Source organism: Sphaeramia orbicularis, chromosome 7 (assembly GCF_902148855.1).
Source record: "Sphaeramia orbicularis chromosome 7, fSphaOr1.1, whole genome shotgun sequence".
NCBI lineage: Eukaryota > Metazoa > Chordata > Actinopteri > Kurtiformes > Apogonidae > Sphaeramia > Sphaeramia orbicularis.
In genome coordinates, this window is record NC_043963.1 from 7733713 (window position 1) to 7751460 (window position 17748).

The 17748-nt window shown below is 37.1% G+C and overlaps 1 protein-coding gene across 1 annotated transcript in view; it reads left to right on the plus strand.

The window, feature by feature from the left end:
- Positions 1 to 17748, plus strand: part of elk1 (ETS transcription factor ELK1) — a 31769-nt gene that overhangs the window by 6648 nt on the left and 7373 nt on the right. Inside the window, exons 2-7 of the mRNA XM_030139917.1 lie at positions 6530 to 6738; positions 8838 to 9023; positions 9699 to 9878; positions 10928 to 11074; positions 13646 to 14071; positions 14153 to 14303. Of these exons, the coding sequence (XP_029995777.1) occupies positions 6530 to 6738; positions 8838 to 9023; positions 9699 to 9878; positions 10928 to 11074; positions 13646 to 14071; positions 14153 to 14303 (1299 nt within the window). The remainder of the gene's footprint in view (positions 1 to 6529; positions 6739 to 8837; positions 9024 to 9698; positions 9879 to 10927; positions 11075 to 13645; positions 14072 to 14152; positions 14304 to 17748) is intronic.

A 17748-nucleotide genomic window follows, 5' to 3' on the forward strand; every position in this document is an offset into this window, starting at 1 on the left:
GCTATTCCAACCACCTTTACCAAATTTTACCCACAGATAGGCCTAGGCCCTGGGACAAACCCATTCAATTTTGGGCCAAGTAGGCCAAAGTTCAAGGTCACATTAAGGTCACAAAATCTACAATTTTTCTGTCTCTCATCATTGAGCAATTTTCCAAAAGTCATAAAAAATTCAGAACAACTCCAATTAGCCTCCAATTTGATCCACCTGTAGCTTATAACATTATCTTGTATCTGGCACAAAATTGTTCACATCCACTGTGGAATGTGGATTCTGTGGACATTTCAATTTAACATTGAAAATCCCATTTATGACACATTTTTCATAATAACTCAACAAATATTGATTGGAATTTAATATAATTTGACAAATACATGACTGGTACCAGCCTTCACCTTTTTCTGCTGTATGGAACAACCTGGAAACTGTTGAATTTAAAAAGAAACAGTTGATCCACACATGGACACCGTTCGGGGTGCTTGGCGGAGGTGTGCGTTCTCTGAACACTTGTTTGAAGAATGCATTGACATATCTGCACCAAATTTATACTGTGGATGCATCTTGGCATGGAGCAGAAGAATATTGAAAATAGGTGACCTTGACCTACTTCTTATTGCCTTGTGCCTTGTGCAGTTATAATATCTGAGTATTTTCAAATATAAACATGTATGTAACAAGTTTTACACAAAGACAATCTAATCTAAATTATAGGGCAGTAACTTTCAACTGACTCTTACACTACATTTGGCTGACGGGGATTAAAAGTGCACAGCACATTATTTTATACAAATGCTCTTGTCATTTTAGCAGATATGTTCACATTAATATAGTCAAAGAATGGTTTCCATGTTCTTTCAAAGGCACTGGTCTCGTAGTGCACGAGACAGGTCAGAAAGTCCAGGGGTAGGCTGTATATTCCATTAATATCCTTTGCCACCCCGCAACTGAGGGGGCTTTAACCGAAATCCACTGCTGTAGAATGTTTTCCCTAGTACAGAATACCATAATGTTATGCAGTTTTTTCTGATATACATCAGGTACATGGACACTAGAAAGGCCCAGACGCAGAGAAACCGGATCAAGTTCAATCTCCATTTTGAGAACCTTTTGTATTTCAAATAATACATCATTCCAATTTTTTTGTATTTTAACACACGTCCAGAGACAGTAAGTAAGATCACTAATTCCTGTCCTATATTTAAGTCAAACTTTTAGTCCAACACTTAATCAGTTCACTAAAAATACACTGAATCGTGGACATTCTGTAACCAGTAAACTGCCATTTCTGATTATTTAACAATGTCATACACTCAGAATGATTTCATGTTTATGTCTCAGGACTGGAGCTACCAAATTCTAATGGTAACTGTTATAAATATGAAAACATTCACAGTTAAGCAATAAAAAAGTTACCATCACTATTTACTTGATACATGACTTCCATGTTTGTAGCTCAGCTTTTTTGCTTGTCATATCATAAACATTGTGATCTTCAGCCTGTCTTTGATTGAAGTTTTAGAGTTTTATTGTGTGAAACAACTCAGTTTGCAAAACATCAACTGTGTTTTGGAAACTTTACTGTCTAAACTTGGCCGGGCATAAGTACGAGTCATTCTTGTAAAGCTTTGGAATATAGTCATGTGATTAAATGCCTCTCCACACTGAGGGCCTCACAAATAAATTACATGAAAATGCAAAGTACTGGCCTATGAATATTGTGCATCAAAATAATTCACACTGGCAGCAATAGGAGTTTGAGCTGAGGCATAATATTGTTAAAGTCGCACTTATTTTTCTTAATGAGTTTAAGTTTTTTAATGGTTGTTCATGTTTTTCAAAATTTTTTTAAAGGATAAACATTTTCATAATGTGATTTTACTTTTTTCACTCTAAAACATAGAGAAAAGTTTGAAGTTGACATAATTTATATATTATTGTGTTATTATTTTAGTGGACTGGCCCACTTCAGATCATATGAGGAGGATGTGGCCCCTGAACTGAAGTGTGTTTGATACGTCTGCAGTGATGTGCTGATACCACATCAAGTATAAAGTCAGTCCTCAAACTGTTTCTGATGCTGTGTGTGTTGTTACTCAGTACACACTTGATGACTGTATCTGCTGACTGTGAACACAGACTGAGCCTGACTCACTCTGACCAGACTTAATCACTCATCACGTCCATATTACATTCACAATCAGCCTGACAATCGACCTCACAGGTGTCGAACATTTGGCCCGCGTCCCAAAACTGGCCTGCCGAAGGGTCCAATCCGGCCCGTGGGATAAATTTGTTCAATGCAAAAATTACACTGAAGACATTAACAATCAAGGATGTTAAAATCATTTTAGTTCACGTTCCACATACAGACCAATATGATCTAGACCAGTAAAATACTACCATCATGACCTATAAATAATGACAACTTCAAATATTTCTTTGTTTTAGTGTAAAAAGATGTAATGATGTAAAATTACATGAAAATGTTTGCATTTACAAACTATCCATTCACAGAAAATGTGAATAACCTGAACAAATATAAACAACCTGAAGCGTCTTAAATGTTTTAAGTGCAATTTTACCAGTACTCTGTTATTAAATGTTTTGTGTATCTGTAGATCCACTGTGATCTGTAAGTTGTAGCATACTGTACATGTGCAGATGATAAACGGAGACATAAAATTGTTAAAATTCTACTTATCTTTCTTAAGAAATTTCAGATTGCTCATGTTATTTGAATTTTTTTAAATTTTCATTTTGTTTTTATTGAAAAAGGTGACAAAATATCTCCAACATTACCATTCATACAGATGTTATCTATTAGAGCCCTTTTCATATTTCTTATTTTATACATCCAAAAGTGTAGAAAAAACCCCCCCCAAAAAAAACAAACATATGAACTGGGTATTTACAGCTTTGGTATTTCTCCCTTAAAAACAATCATAGCATTACAGTACCTCTGAGTTCTTTTAACTTTACAGATGTTTATGCAGAAAAACATAAAACAAAGAATAACTACAGGGAGATTATAAAAAGAGGACATTTTTAGGGGAGTGATACTAATTCTGGGTTCTGTTCTTCAGATTTTTAAGGAAACTTTGCCAATGTAAACATTTTCATAATGTAATTTGATTTTTTTCACTGTTATTATTTCACTGGTCTGACCTATTTGAGTTCATATTGGGCTGAACGTGGCCCCTGAACTAAAATGAGTTTGATACCCCTGGTTTAACTTCATCACACGTGTACATCTTATTTTTCCTCAAAAAGGGTTTTAGTGCTAAAACCTGCTGTAGTCGACGGTCTGACAGGTGCAGAAAGGGCCAGTGTTTTGAGCGTTCATGTCATACAGATTTGTGTTGTCAGGAACCAGGGTTGTTACTGTGGAAGTGGTGAGGAAACCACACACTTCATCTGTGGTGGAGAAAGTACACAGGACACCGGTGTGGTTTGGTGGTTGCTCATCCTGTCTACATTCTGTGCATGACTTTCTCATTGGATTCACTTCACAAACTACAGATTCTCTGCTGACTGTTGTATTTATTATTAGGACTGGACATCGGACTGAACAATGATGCCCATTCAGCAGCACAAACAGATAAATGGTTTAAAAAAACAAACAAAAAAAAAACAAAAACGCATGACTGCAGAGACTTTGCAGATGTTCTTGTCTGAATGACTCATATTTTGAAAATGAAGTGGTTTATTCTGCTGCTTGGGAAAATGTATTCTTGTTTTACAGATGTCTATTAGTCTGTAAACCCTTTTCAGGCCATTGAAAGGCCCTGATAAATAGAGTACCTCATTGTGTTGACTTAACCAAATTAGATAAATAGCCTAGCTCAGCAGTGTCAGAGTCATTTTAGTTCAGGGGACAAATACAGCCCAATTTAATGTCAACTGGGTCAGACCAGTAAAATAATAATATAATAACCTCCAAATAGTGAGAGCTACAACTTTTTGTCTTTGTTTTAGAGCAAAAAAGTAAAGTTAAACTATGAAAATGGTTGCATTTACAAACTATCCTTTAAAACAAACATGAATAACCCGAACAACCTGATTTTCTTAAGAAAAATAAATGCATTTTAAACAATATTATGTCTTAGTCTATCATTTATACATGTACATCACAGCATACAGATCACAGTGGATCTAAAAATATGCAAAATATTTAATAACAGGCAGAATATTCAAGGTGTCTGTGGGTCATTAAAAAGCATTAAAAGTCATTAAATAGATTTTGTGAAAATTACGGCCTTAAATGGCTTTAAAAGCATTAAATTCAATGTCCGGAGGCATTAAAAAATTAAATACACTTGATGGAAAAACGCATTGTTATTCACAATTCATTTTGATTATATAAACATTTAAGAATTTCGGAAGTGTAGTGTAATGATTGACAGATGGAACCCTTTAATTGGCTATTTATGGCCGATACATGAAGTCACAACACCGGATACTTGGAATGCAATATACTGTAAGCGTGCTCATGCTGTGGTGAAAGAGTAGAGGGAATATTAGGAAATGTCGGAAAAATGGGAAAATGCAAGTTTCACCAGAAGTGATTGGAGGAGGAACTATTCAGAACCTGGTCAAAGCCTGTCGACAGTAAACTGACATAAAACTATATATAAAACTGTATCTGCAGTTGGACAGGAGCATTAAATTTGTTTAAAGTGGCATTAAAAAGCTTTAAATTAGATTTGCTGATACCTGCAGAAACCCTGATATTGGTAACATTCTGGAGATTGGAACCTAAAATGATTTGGACATCCTAGACTGTTAATGTCTTCTGTGTAATTTTTATACTTTGTAAATTCATCCCATGGGGCCGGTTTTGGCCCGCGGACCGTATGTTTGACATCCCTGGTCTAGCTGTAATGCTGGGGCTTCAAAGTTTGTTACTGCTGATAATATTCTTAGATACAAGGTTTACATCCATGTGATGCAGCTCAGTGCACATGTGGAGTAATATTTAATCAGCTTTATGTCATATTCAAAGATTCAAAGATTTTTTTTTATTGTTAATTCATTAGAAGCAAAGAACATACAGAGAATTGAGATACAGTTTCTTTCTTACCTTGTTCAATGTCATGCTTTTAAAAAAGAGGCAACAAATAGAATAAGAATAAATAAATGGTATAAAGAATAAACTATAGGAGAATATGAATTGTACATGTCAGTCTATTTACAGTAGCAGCAGTAGTGTAATACTTTAATGTATCTGTCTTTATGTGTTTTAATGTGGCTGAAGATGAGAAGGATCTGCAAAAGGATGGTGTGTGTTTTTAAGTTCAGGCATTATTTCCACCTCCTGCAGCTTTAATTGGTTTATCTGTAACTGATGTATTCTCATTGATCAGACATCCTGGTGAGTGATTGGCTGTCTGGAAGTCACGTGACCCTGATCATTAGTCGGTCTGCTGAAGTGCTCCTGAGCAGGATGGCAACAGATCCAATCACGTTGCCGTCGCAGCGGCAGCCTCCCTAAGTCTCCCTTTATTTGTTTTTAAACCTCTCTTGCCCGCTGTCTTTCTCCCTTGGTTACCATTGATGAAAGGTCTCTCACCATGGCGATGGTTTCCAAGGTGTTTGATAGGTCAGTTGCGTAACAGGTCAGCCAATGGTAATGAGGCTCATTTAAATGCCCGACTGGCATCTTTGTGACTGTGATGTGTTTAATGTCGACCTTCTGAGGAGAGTCACACACTGATCCACTGTGGAGTCACTTCACTCTACCTCGTCTCACACTCCTTTGATTCCACTGCTTTCAGTTTTTTTTTTTTGTTTTTTTTTTTCCTTCCTGCTTTGGTGTGAAGTCACTATACTCCATTATATTGATTCTGTGTGAACATTTATTATAATGGTGTAAAATGTAAACTAGCGACAATGTATTAACAACAATTTTACAAAAAATAATGTAAGTTAATAATAAATTGCCTCAACTATAAACACATAAACAACATATTATGTATTGTAGTAGGTTTAACTAAATATAAACTGCTTTGTTTGTTTTTATTAGTGATTTTATGCTGCAAAAATTGAGGTGTTGTGACCATTACTTTCATTTTCTTTCTTGGTTCCTGATCAATTCTTTACTGTCCTATGTGTATATGTTTAATCTGTTTTTCAATTCAATTAAAAAAAACATTATTTGTCACCAGGTGGCAATTTAAAGGCACACATGAGCAGCATGATTACACAACATGTTAATACAACCTAATAAATCTAAGCAAATACATTAAAAAGAAAACAATATCTAATAAATAACAATAACTATGCATAATAAATAACAAAACTGGTGCCAGAAGAATTAAAAAAACAATGGATCTGTCCATCGAGGATGTAAACACATGAATGTACGGATAAGGTGGTAAAGTGGGTGAAGTGCAGACAGGATATGACAGAATGCATTATGGGAAATTTTATATTTACACTTGTTTCTGCAGAAGTAGTAATACATAAATATAAACAACAAAGGCAGTTAAGTACTTAAAAATATAAAAAATCTCGTCTGTGTCCTCTTCAGCCATGGACCCGTCCATCACGCTGTGGCAGTTCCTGCTCCACCTGCTGGAGGACCAGCGGCAGCGTCACCTGATCTCATGGACGGGTGAGGACGGCGAGTTCAAGCTGCTGGATGCCGAGGAGGTGGCGAGGCTGTGGGGACTCCGCAAGAACAAGCACAATATGAACTACGACAAACTGAGCCGTGCACTGCGATACTATTACGACAAGGTATTGCTGGCAATACACCAACATAGTACAACACAAAACACAGCCATTAACACAACAAACATACGGCTCGTGGGCCAAAACCAGCCCACCAAAGGGTCCAGTCCAGGCCCTTAGGATGAATTTGTGAAATGCAAAATTTACACTGAAGATATTTAGTTCAAGTTCTACATTCAGCCTAGTTCCATCTCAGTTAGGTCAGACCAATAAAATACTATCATGATAACCTGTAAATAATGAAAACTCCAAATTCTTCTCTTTGTTTTAGTGTAAAAAACAATAAAATTACATGAAAACGTTTACATTTACAAACTATCCTTTAAGTATGAACAACATGAAATGTCTTAGGAGAAGTAAGTTGGAAAATTGGATTTATAAAGTAGGTAACAAACAGGAAGAAAACTCCAAGGCACTCTCTTTAAAGGTGCGGGACATTTTCATGAGCAATTTTTCATCAAATCTGTAAAACCTCAGTCATAGCCTAAGTATCACAAATCTTTAAGTCTTTCTGTGATTACTCACCTGAATCTCTTGCATTATGGTGAACAATTTCGAAGTGCCATCCACCATAAACAAACACCATGTGTTTACATTCAGAACCTGGAGGTAACTCGGGCATCTTCGGAATTTTTTGTCGCGATGTGCATTGTGGGAAATGGAGGCAGCGCGAACCTCCCTGCAGCGGCAGCGCGAGCCTCCGTTGAGACATAATATTGTTAAAATTGCACTTATTTTTTTCTGTAAATTTCAGTTTTTTCATGGTTGTTCATATTGTTCACAATTTTTTTAAAGGATGAACATTTTCATGAAGTAATTTTACTTTTTAAAACATAGAGAAAAGTTTGGAGTTGACATTTTTTTTATATATATATTGTAATGTTTTTACTTTACTGGTCTGGCCCACTTCAGATCATATTGGGAGGATTTGACCCCTGAACTAAAATGAGCTTGACAGCCCTGCCAGGAAGCCTGTTTTTACATTTATATTTGAAACCCTGATATTTAAGCACTAATGTTACATTCACATAAAATTCTCAAATTTGTTCTCATTGGTTTATTTTTTTCACACCATATAGTTTACATCCTATTCTGAAGCTCTGGGTTTTAACATTAACACTGCAGGATGTGTACTGTTTAGTAAAGTCATTTCACTGAGACACATCAGGCTACAATTGTTTTTGTCATTTTGTATAAAAGTACATGTCGCTTGGTTGTTTTTTCCCCAATTAATCCACAATAGAAGTCTGTCTGACGGAAGATGATTTTTTAATTGAAGGTTGCTGGAAACACTGTCCTTTCTTTTCCGTCCATCTCCACTCTGGCAGCTACAACTGTTTCATAATGAATGGAAATATTTTTACTCTTTCCCGGTATTAACAAACAACATCTCTAAAATGCCCTTGTTTTCAGTTGTTTTTTTCCAGTGTTATGTATTGGTAATGTAGTTTTCCCTTGATGCGTAACACAATATTTGACAGTGTGGTTATTACTGCATAAATTAAATTGAGAAATGGAATTTGGGAAAAACCAGTTTAGTGGTGAACATGCATGTGTCCTGCTGCCTAAATTGTGTTACCTTGGAAGATCACACAGGAATCCAGTCCTAATTTGATATAAAGCACAGACTCGAAGCTCCTGCTGTGGAAACAAGCTATCCGATCTCACCAAATGGACACTTCTACCGTCACACAGATGTTTATTTACTGTAATATAACCTTGATCTGAAAGCCGTAGTATCATGGTTAATCTTCTCAATCATAGATCAACACATAAATATAATGAATGAGTGAATAAGTGAATGTAATGAGCCTTTTCACCCTCCGACCATTTATTACCTCCGCCAAGGAGGTTATGTTTTTGCCAGGGTTTGTTTGTCTGTCTGTTAGTGTGCAACATAACTCAAAAAGTTATGGACAGATTTGGATGAAATTTTCAGGGTTTGTTGGAAATGGGATAAGGAAGAAATGATTAAATTTTGGTGGTGATCGGGGGTGGGGGGGCCCACGGGGGGGCCCACTGATCAGCCTTGGCGGAGGTCTGCGCTCTCCGAGTGCTTCTAGTTATTCATTATTCCTTCATTTTGTGTATTTTTTTTCTGACAGAACATCATAAAGAAGGTGAGCGGTCAGAAGTTTGTTTATAAGTTCGTCAGTCAGCTCGACCCCACTCAGCCTGAGGCGACACGCAACGGGGACGAGGGCCAGAGGCGGGACAACACTGATCCAAATGGCCAATCAAAAGGCTTAGGGGCAGTGAACTCAACCTGCCCGTCAAAGGGGTTACCACAGGTGTGGATTTCTTATCTTATCTTATCTTACCTTATCTTACCTTACCTTACCTTACCTTACCTTACCTTACGAACTGATATTGCCTGATTTCTGTGGATTTACTTTACCTTACCTTACCTTACCTTACCTTACGAACTGATATTGCCTGATTTCTGTGGATTTACTTTACCTTACCTTACCTTACCTTACCTTACCTTACCTTACCTTACCTTACCTTACCTTACAAACTGATATTGACTGATTTCTGTTGATTTACCTTACCTTACCTTACCTCACCTCACCTCACCTTACCTTACCTTACCTTGCTTCACCTTACCTTACGAACTGATATTGACTGATTTCTGTTGATTTACCTCACTCACCTTACCTCACCTCACCTCACCTCACCTTACCTCACCTTACCTTACCTTACCTTACCTTACTTTGCTTCACCTTACCTTACGAACTGATATTGACTGATTTCTGTTGATTTACCTCACTCACCTTACCTCACCTTACCTCACCTCAACTCACCTCACCTTACCTCACCTTACCTTACCTTACCTTACCTCACCTCACCTTACTTTACCTTACCTCACCTCACCTCACCACACCTCCTCACCTTACCTTACCTCACCGTACCCCACCTAACCTCACCTCACGAACTGATACTGACTGATTTGTGTTGATCCCCAGCGCTCGTCACCCAGCAGCTCCCAGAAAAGCTCCCGTAACGACTACATGAAGTCCGGCCTCTACTCCACCTTCACCCTCCAATCACTGCAGGCCTCGCCAAACCCACGGCCAATCAAACCAGAACCGTCATTACAGCAGCTGCAAGACTCTGGTCTGAAAGTGGACCGGATCCCCAGAGAGGTCAGAAGAGTCATCAGTTTTACATCAGATCAGTCAGAATTGGATGCATGGTTACTTGTTGAAAATAGAAACTAGACTTTCTTCTGTCGTGTTATGTAGATGCGTGTCAGACTTGTATAAGTTCAGGGGCCACATTCAGCACAATTTGATCTTTTCTGAAGACATTTGAGATTGCTCTTATTTGTTCAGGTTATTCACATTTTTTTGTGAGAAGAGTTTGTAAATGTAAATATTTTGCATGTGATTAACTTTTTAGACTAAAACAAAAAGAACAATTTTGAGTTATTAAGAGAAGTGCAGTTTTAACACTATTCTGCCTGTGACTAAATGTTTTGTTGATCCACTGATCTGTAAGTTGAAATGCACATATGTAAATGATAAACTGAGGAATAATATTGTTAAAATTGCACTTATTTTTCTTAACAAATTTCTGGTTCATGTTGTTAACATTTTCTAAAAGATAGATTGTAGATGTGAACATTTTCAGCTTTTTTTTTCCACTGTCAAAGAGAAAAATTAGGAGTTGTCATAATTTCTAGGTTATTATTTTCGTATTTCACTCGTCTGATCCACTTATGATCGGCTGTATGTGGTCCTTGAACTTAAATGGTTTTGACATCCTTGATTGTTAATATCTCCAGTATCATTTTTGCTTTTCACAAATTCATCCTACGGGCTGGATTGGACCCTTTGGCAGGCCAGATTTGGCCCATGAGCCATATGTGTGACACCCCTGCCCTATTTGCATCATCTAACTAGGATTATTTGTGGGCCTTTTGTCATTCAGAAATCAAGCCCTTCATGTCTGTGTGTCATGCATCGCATTTGCACATATTCACATGCAGATATGATGCGTTACATAAGCTACCACATGAAAACTGTTCACTAATGTCTTCCATGCAGCCATGCTTCTCTTTTTTTCTACTCTGAGTTTGACCTTGCTTTCTATCACTGAACCTTCAATTATCATTTGTTTCTTAATGTTTACAATTAAGAAAATTACCTCGACTTTACAAAGATTTTCCTCATGACATCTTCCTCTTCCTCAGGTGTGTGTGATACCTGAGCCTAAATCCTCCCCGTCACTAGGTGGAGCTGTTGACTCCGCCCTCCAGGTGATCGTCACTCAGCCGTCTCCGTGTCCAACTCCAGCTCTCAGTCCTCAGATACCAGCAAACGCCCCCAGCCAATCACAGGTCAGTGTCAGGCCACACCCACTTCTTAATCACTCCAGGGTTTTGTTTTTTTTTTAATTTGTTTGATTTTTAGCTTTTTAGTAATTGCTTCAAACATCTTCACTGACGAAACTACTAGTCGGATTCATTTTAAATTTTTTATGTAGCTTTCTTGGGACAATGTGTTCAATGTTTTTTCCACAGTTTTCAGATATTTAGACTTTTGAATTGTTTTAAATATTAAAAATTTACCTTTAGACTGAAGACCAGAGGGGACAGGGCTGTTTTGGTTGCTGGCCCTAATCTTTGGAACTCTCTCCCTCTGAACATTAGAGCTGCTACCTCTGTTGAGAGTTACCAGTCACTGATTAAAACTCACTTCTTTGCACTAGCTTTTAAAAGGAGCTCAGATGGACATTTTAATTATCTTAGAGTTTTAATTTGTTGCCTTTAGTGTTTATATTTATTGTTTTAATAATTTTAATGCATGAACTATGTGTCGAGATTGTTTTATTCTATTTATTGCCTTTTACTCTTATTCTGTTTCATGATTATGTACAGCACTTTGGGACAGTAGTGCCTATTTTTAAGTGTGCTATATAAATAAACCTTGACCTTTACTTACAATGATCCATATTTTAATGCTTTGTAACATGTAAATGGTTACAGATATCAATATAGTTCCTATTGATCACTGATAGAAGTCATATATGGACTTTGATTGAATTAATTGAGTTCTCCTCCAGTGAAAGTACCACCCACTTCTATTGGGAGATTGATCTCCTGCATCAGGACCACAGCACTCTAATATAGAACAAAACCTGACAACCTCACAAATTCAACTTGTTATTGATTCTTGATAGAACATGACGCTGACATACAGGGACATTGGTCCTATTTTTATTTCTCCATATATAATGTGGATGTATCGATCCATTCATCTGTCATCATTTCTTCCAAAGTAAAACTGGAAGACCATTCAATAATGTTTCCCACAAACCTGCCAAAGTCTATTGTTAAATGTCGGAGTGGATCTTTTTTATATTTTATGTCATTTGTCTTCATATAGTTTTTCAGGAAAACGACAAAACCATATCATATTTGCAGTAATCTACCAAAGAAACTATTTGATTTGTCTGCTGTCAGTGGGCATACTGAAAGAAAATAAACTGACGTCTCTAACAAGTACCACTGTTCGATTTCGTGGGGGTGGGGGGAGATGCCATCCTCTGATGGCTCTATTTTCTTTCTGGTGAACAGAAAATTAAATCTGTGCTTGTGCTGCTTCTCTCAGGCTGAAGACCAAATATTGTGGGTGAAAAAAAAAACCAAGTTTATTCCTCAATTTGTCATCTGAAAAATACCATCTGTTTAATGACTTGATGAGACTAAGAGCAGTAAAGGTACTCTTGACTGAAGACACAGAATGTTTTAACATCTCAGTAGATATTATACAAGCTCCATGTCATTAATAAGAATGAAACATAGACCTATTAATGATCTTAAAACCTCTTCAGAGCCCAGGAGAAACTGTCTGAGGGTCTTTAACCTCACTAAGGGTTTCTATATCCTCATTATTGGCCTCTTAAATATATATGGTAGATGCTTTGAACAGTTTTCTACAGGTGTATTTTTTGCAGTCAGTGTTGTAATTGATAATCTTAAAACTCACACATTTGTTGGAAAAAATGGTTATGAAATTTTTGTTTTAATGTATTATTGTAAGTTTGAAAATTCTCTTAGAATAGGAGGCATATGACTATTAATCTTTCACTTTTTAGCTCACCAGCCGATAGACCGTGAGCTACTGTTTGGTGTTGTCGTTGTCTTCTTTGCAAAATCTTCTGTGACGAAACTACTACTTTATATTTAGCTTTTTTGGGACAATGTCAACAAACTTTGTTCACATTTTTGAGATATTTAGATTTTCAAATTTTTTAAGAATTTTTTCAATATTACAAATTTGCCTTTAGTAATGGTCCAGATTTTGATGGTTTATAACATGGAAATGTTTACAGATATCAATGTAGTTACTATTGAGCACTGATAGGAAGTCATATATGGACTTTCATTTGGGTCCATGACCTTTGACCTTTAAGGGTCAAACTGAAGGTCCCCAACATCTAGATTTCAACAATCTTCTTCTCCAAAACTACTGGTTGTATTTATTTCAATTTTTTATGTAGCTTCCTTGGGATAATGTCTACAAAGTTTGTTCACAGTTAAAAATATTTACATTTAAAAAAATTTTGACATATTAAAAATTTGCCTTTACCTACAATGGTCCATATTTTGATGGGTTATAACATGTAAATGGTCACATATATGAACATAGTTACTATTGATCACTGATAGAAGTCACATATGGACTTTGATTGAATTAGTTGAGTTCTTCTCCAGTGAAAGTACCGCCCACTTCGATTGGGACATTGATCTGCATCCAGACCACAGGACTGGATCATAGAACAGAACCTGACAACCTCACACATTCAACTTGTTATTGATTCTTGATAGAACATGATGGTGACATACAGGGACATTGGAACTATTTTTAACTTGTAATTTTATGAAGGTTTTTCTGTTTTTCCCCAGAATCCTTCTGTTCCTCCTCTGAGCGACCCTCCTCAGATTTATCTCACCAGTGTGGGGGATCCTTCCTCCCTCACCCCCCTCATTCCCCTCGGCCCCGTGGGCAGTTCTGTGAGTCCCATTCCACCCCCTCACATGTCAATGGGTGCGGCGGTGCAGCAGCAGCAGGACGACCCGCCCGTCTACCCCCCTCACCCCCACGCCACGTCTCACCCGACTCCCCCGCTCTTTGTCATCATCAACTCCTCACCCCCCCAACAACAGCAGCAACATCAGCAGCAGCAGCAGCCTCCACCCACCTTGACAGCTGCTCCTCTCCCCTCTGCTCCCCCTGCCACTCGTCCTCCCCCGCCCCCTATCATCATCAAGGAGGAGACCCTGCCGTCAGAGGAGGGGCTGCTGGATATCGTGGCGCTGCAGGAAAATAAGGTGAAGGATGAACTCCCGCCGGGTTTTAATGGCATGTTTGGGGTTTATGCTGAGTTGTGACGTCACTACTCGTCTTCACAGGTTCCTCAGCTCCTCTGTAACTCGGGGGAACCAGAACCCCCTCTCACTATCGTGGAGAGCCCACCTCCTTCCTGTATGGAGCCGGGGGTCGGAGGTCAGCAGCCAGGAGAGGTGGGGGGAGCAGAGACAGAGGCCAAGGACATACTAACAGGTAACCTTCACAAATCGTTTATCATTCTGTTTACAAACTCACACCATCAGGGGTCAGTCTGGTACCGGAACACGCTTCGACTCAAAACCACCAGTGAATCAACCCTTTGCATCCACGGACTGCATCGGTCACTGAATAAAGTCTAAAGTTCATTGTTTGCACACATCTATATTATGGTATCATCAAGTTTTCCTCTTCAAATTCAAATCCATAGATGCTTATTTTAACAGTCGCTCAAATTAACACTGTCTTATACTCTTCACAGGCTGCATCATCTGATAGTTTATATCAGAGGTCTCAAACATGCGGCCCGTGGGCCAAATCTGGCCCGCCAAAGGGTCCAGTCTGACCCCTTGGATGAATTTATTAAATACAAAAATTACACTGAAGATATTAATCATTGTAGTTCAGGTTCCACATACAGACCAGTTTAAGCTGAAGTGGGTTGGATCAGTAAAATACTATCATAATAACCTGTAAATACTCATATCTCCACATTTTTCTCTTTGTAAATGTAAACATTTTCATATCATTTTACTGTATTTAGACTAAAACTATCATTTCACAAAAATGCGAATAACCTGAACAAATATGAACATTTTGAAATGTCTGAAAGGCAAGTTTACCAATATTCTGCCTGTTATTAAATGTTTTGTGTATTTGTTGATCCACTGTGATCTGTAAGTTGTAATTTACATGTGTAAATGATAAACTGAGACATAATATTGTTCAAATTGTATTTAGTTTTCTTAAGAAATTTCAGTTTGGTCATGTTATTCACATTATTTTAAAGGATAGTTGGTAGATGTAAACATTTTCATCGCATAATTTTACTTTTTTTGCTCTAAAACATAGAGGAAAGTTTGGAGTTGACATTATTTCTGTATTATTATGTTATTATTTCACTGGTCCGGCCCACTTCAGATCAAATTTGGCTTAATGTGGCCCGTGAACTAAAATGAGTTTGACACCCTTGGTTTACATTATAGCTCTGTTAGCTTACCTCTATTAGCTTAGCTCTGTTTTTAGACTGAAAACAGCCACAGTAAAACCACTAATCACCTGTTTTCTGTTCAGTTTGTGTTGTCAGTAGCTGAACTAAAGATCTGTTTTAATCCAACAAACAAGGTCAGAACTGTCACAGTGTAGTCTGAACCGAGGATCAACAAATGGCAACTTAGCAAAGATGATAACATCCCATAATAACTTTATACCTTCATAAGCCTCACAATTAAACTCACCCTTGTAGAAGAAATGCTGACATTTAGCATCGAACTCCATTCTTTACATTTACAGCTGAGTCCAGTGGAGAAAACAACAAACAAAAGTTTCTATTTTTATCACTTTGTTTCTTTGACTCTAAAAGTTGTTTCTTAAGGGTTCTCATCCCCTCTGGTTTCTTTCTGATGCTTTGGTGGTTGTTTTCTTCACCATGGGAAACCAACAGAGTGACTCACTATTACCTCTAGTGGTCACATAAATCCCCTGACCAGTTACTTGAAATAAATTTAGTTCATGTCTCTACAATCTAACACATTGGCATCTTTGTAAATTTCCCTATGGGATGAATAAAGTATCTATCTATCTATCTATCTATCTATCTATCTATCTATCTATCTATCTATCTATCTATCTATCTATCTATCTATCTATCTATCTATCTATCTATCTATCTATCTATCTATCTATCTATCTATCTATCTATCTATCTATCTATCTATTTATCTGTCTTTGGCAGAACTTCACAGCTCTTTATTCTCAACACACTGATGATCATTTTAGGTCATTTCTTTATATTTGAAAGTAGAAATACAACATATAGGCTGATTTTAAACCCCCACTTCACATCTTGTTAAACCTCCTGGCCATATTCTAAAAGTATATATTTATGAATGATATCAGGACGAGGTGAAAATGTGGACTGTTTTGTAACCAATATGCTCTGATAACACCTTCCTCTGTCATTCCAAATAAATTAACACAAGTTGGTGGGAAAAAAAAAAACAAAAAATGATGTCTCATACTGCCTGCTATGTGTTCTCGTCATCACCTCCTCCATGTGCAACTATCACAGTCATGCTGGGTGAAAATGGGTTAAGACATGCGTTTATTCTGTGTTAATTAATGGTATGATTTGAGTCCCTTAAAATGTAATAAATCACATTGTGGGAATCATTTTAGTGCTCTCCTCTATGAATTCTGCACTCTAATAAATGCATCTGCAATTAGACACAAAAATAGTAACAATTCCTTTGAGTGTATCTAGAATTTTTTTTGAGACCTAGATGTATTTTCATTTTCTCATTTATTTATTTATTTATTCATTTTCCTTTTGAGGTATTGCCTGGACAATAAGCTCCTCCCTCATAGTTTTGACACAAATTTTATTAATATGTAAAAACATTGAAAAAGTGTCATGTAAATGCTTTTGCAGAAATTGATGCAATTGTATTTATATTGCTTTTTCAATTAAAAAGAGAATTAAAAAATATATTTTACTAACAATAAGTTTTTTTTTAAATAATAATGATAATAATAACAATAAATTTTATTCATAAGCGCCTTTCAGGACACCTAAGGACGTTGTACAGCAGAGGATAAAACAGACAATGCATAAAATGCAAAGAAGTAGAGAAATAGATAAAAGAATAATTGCAATGCATGAAAATGAGAATGCAGAATAGAGGGTAAAACTTATGGTGGGTAGGCTATTCTGAAGAGGTGAGTTTTGAGTCTGGATTGGAATATGGTGAGAGAGTCACTGTTACAGATTGATTTTTGATTACAGATTGATTTTTTTTTTAACTCCAAAAGACAGTTTGTTCTGGTTTAAAGGGGTCATATTTTGCTAAACCCACTTTTAGTAGTCTTTGGTTCATTTATTTGTGTATTTGGAACCTAATAGTTCATACAGTTTGAATTTGAACCCTCCAGGTGCTGCAAAGTTATCTTTATAATCATTTTGAGAGAAATCCAGTGAATTTCTACAACCTGTTTTAATTCCTTCTTAATTTGTTACATTTTATGACTAGTTATGTCACGACATTTGCACATATAAGGTCCAGACTACAGACAAACATTTCTCCAGGACAACATAATTGTTTATCAGCAGCAGTGGTTGTTGTCAGCAGCAGTGGTTGTTGTCAGTACTCAAACTTCGAGCCGATTACCTAAAATATTCAGTTGTTGGTTGAACAGGACAGAGCAGCACAGCCGACAACCTGGAGGGGGCGGGGCCTGAAGTGGCTCATGTGCATTTAAAGGGCCAGCGGTCCAAACCACCTCTCTCATGTCATTACTCAGAAATAGGGTTGAAGATGGACCTGTGGAGCAGAGCATTTTCAGTTTATGTAGAACACAGGGAAATGTTGGAAAATGCAGAATTCTATTTAAAAAAAGGAAAATATCACTCCTTTAAAGCTGCAGTTAATGCGTCCTTTGTTCC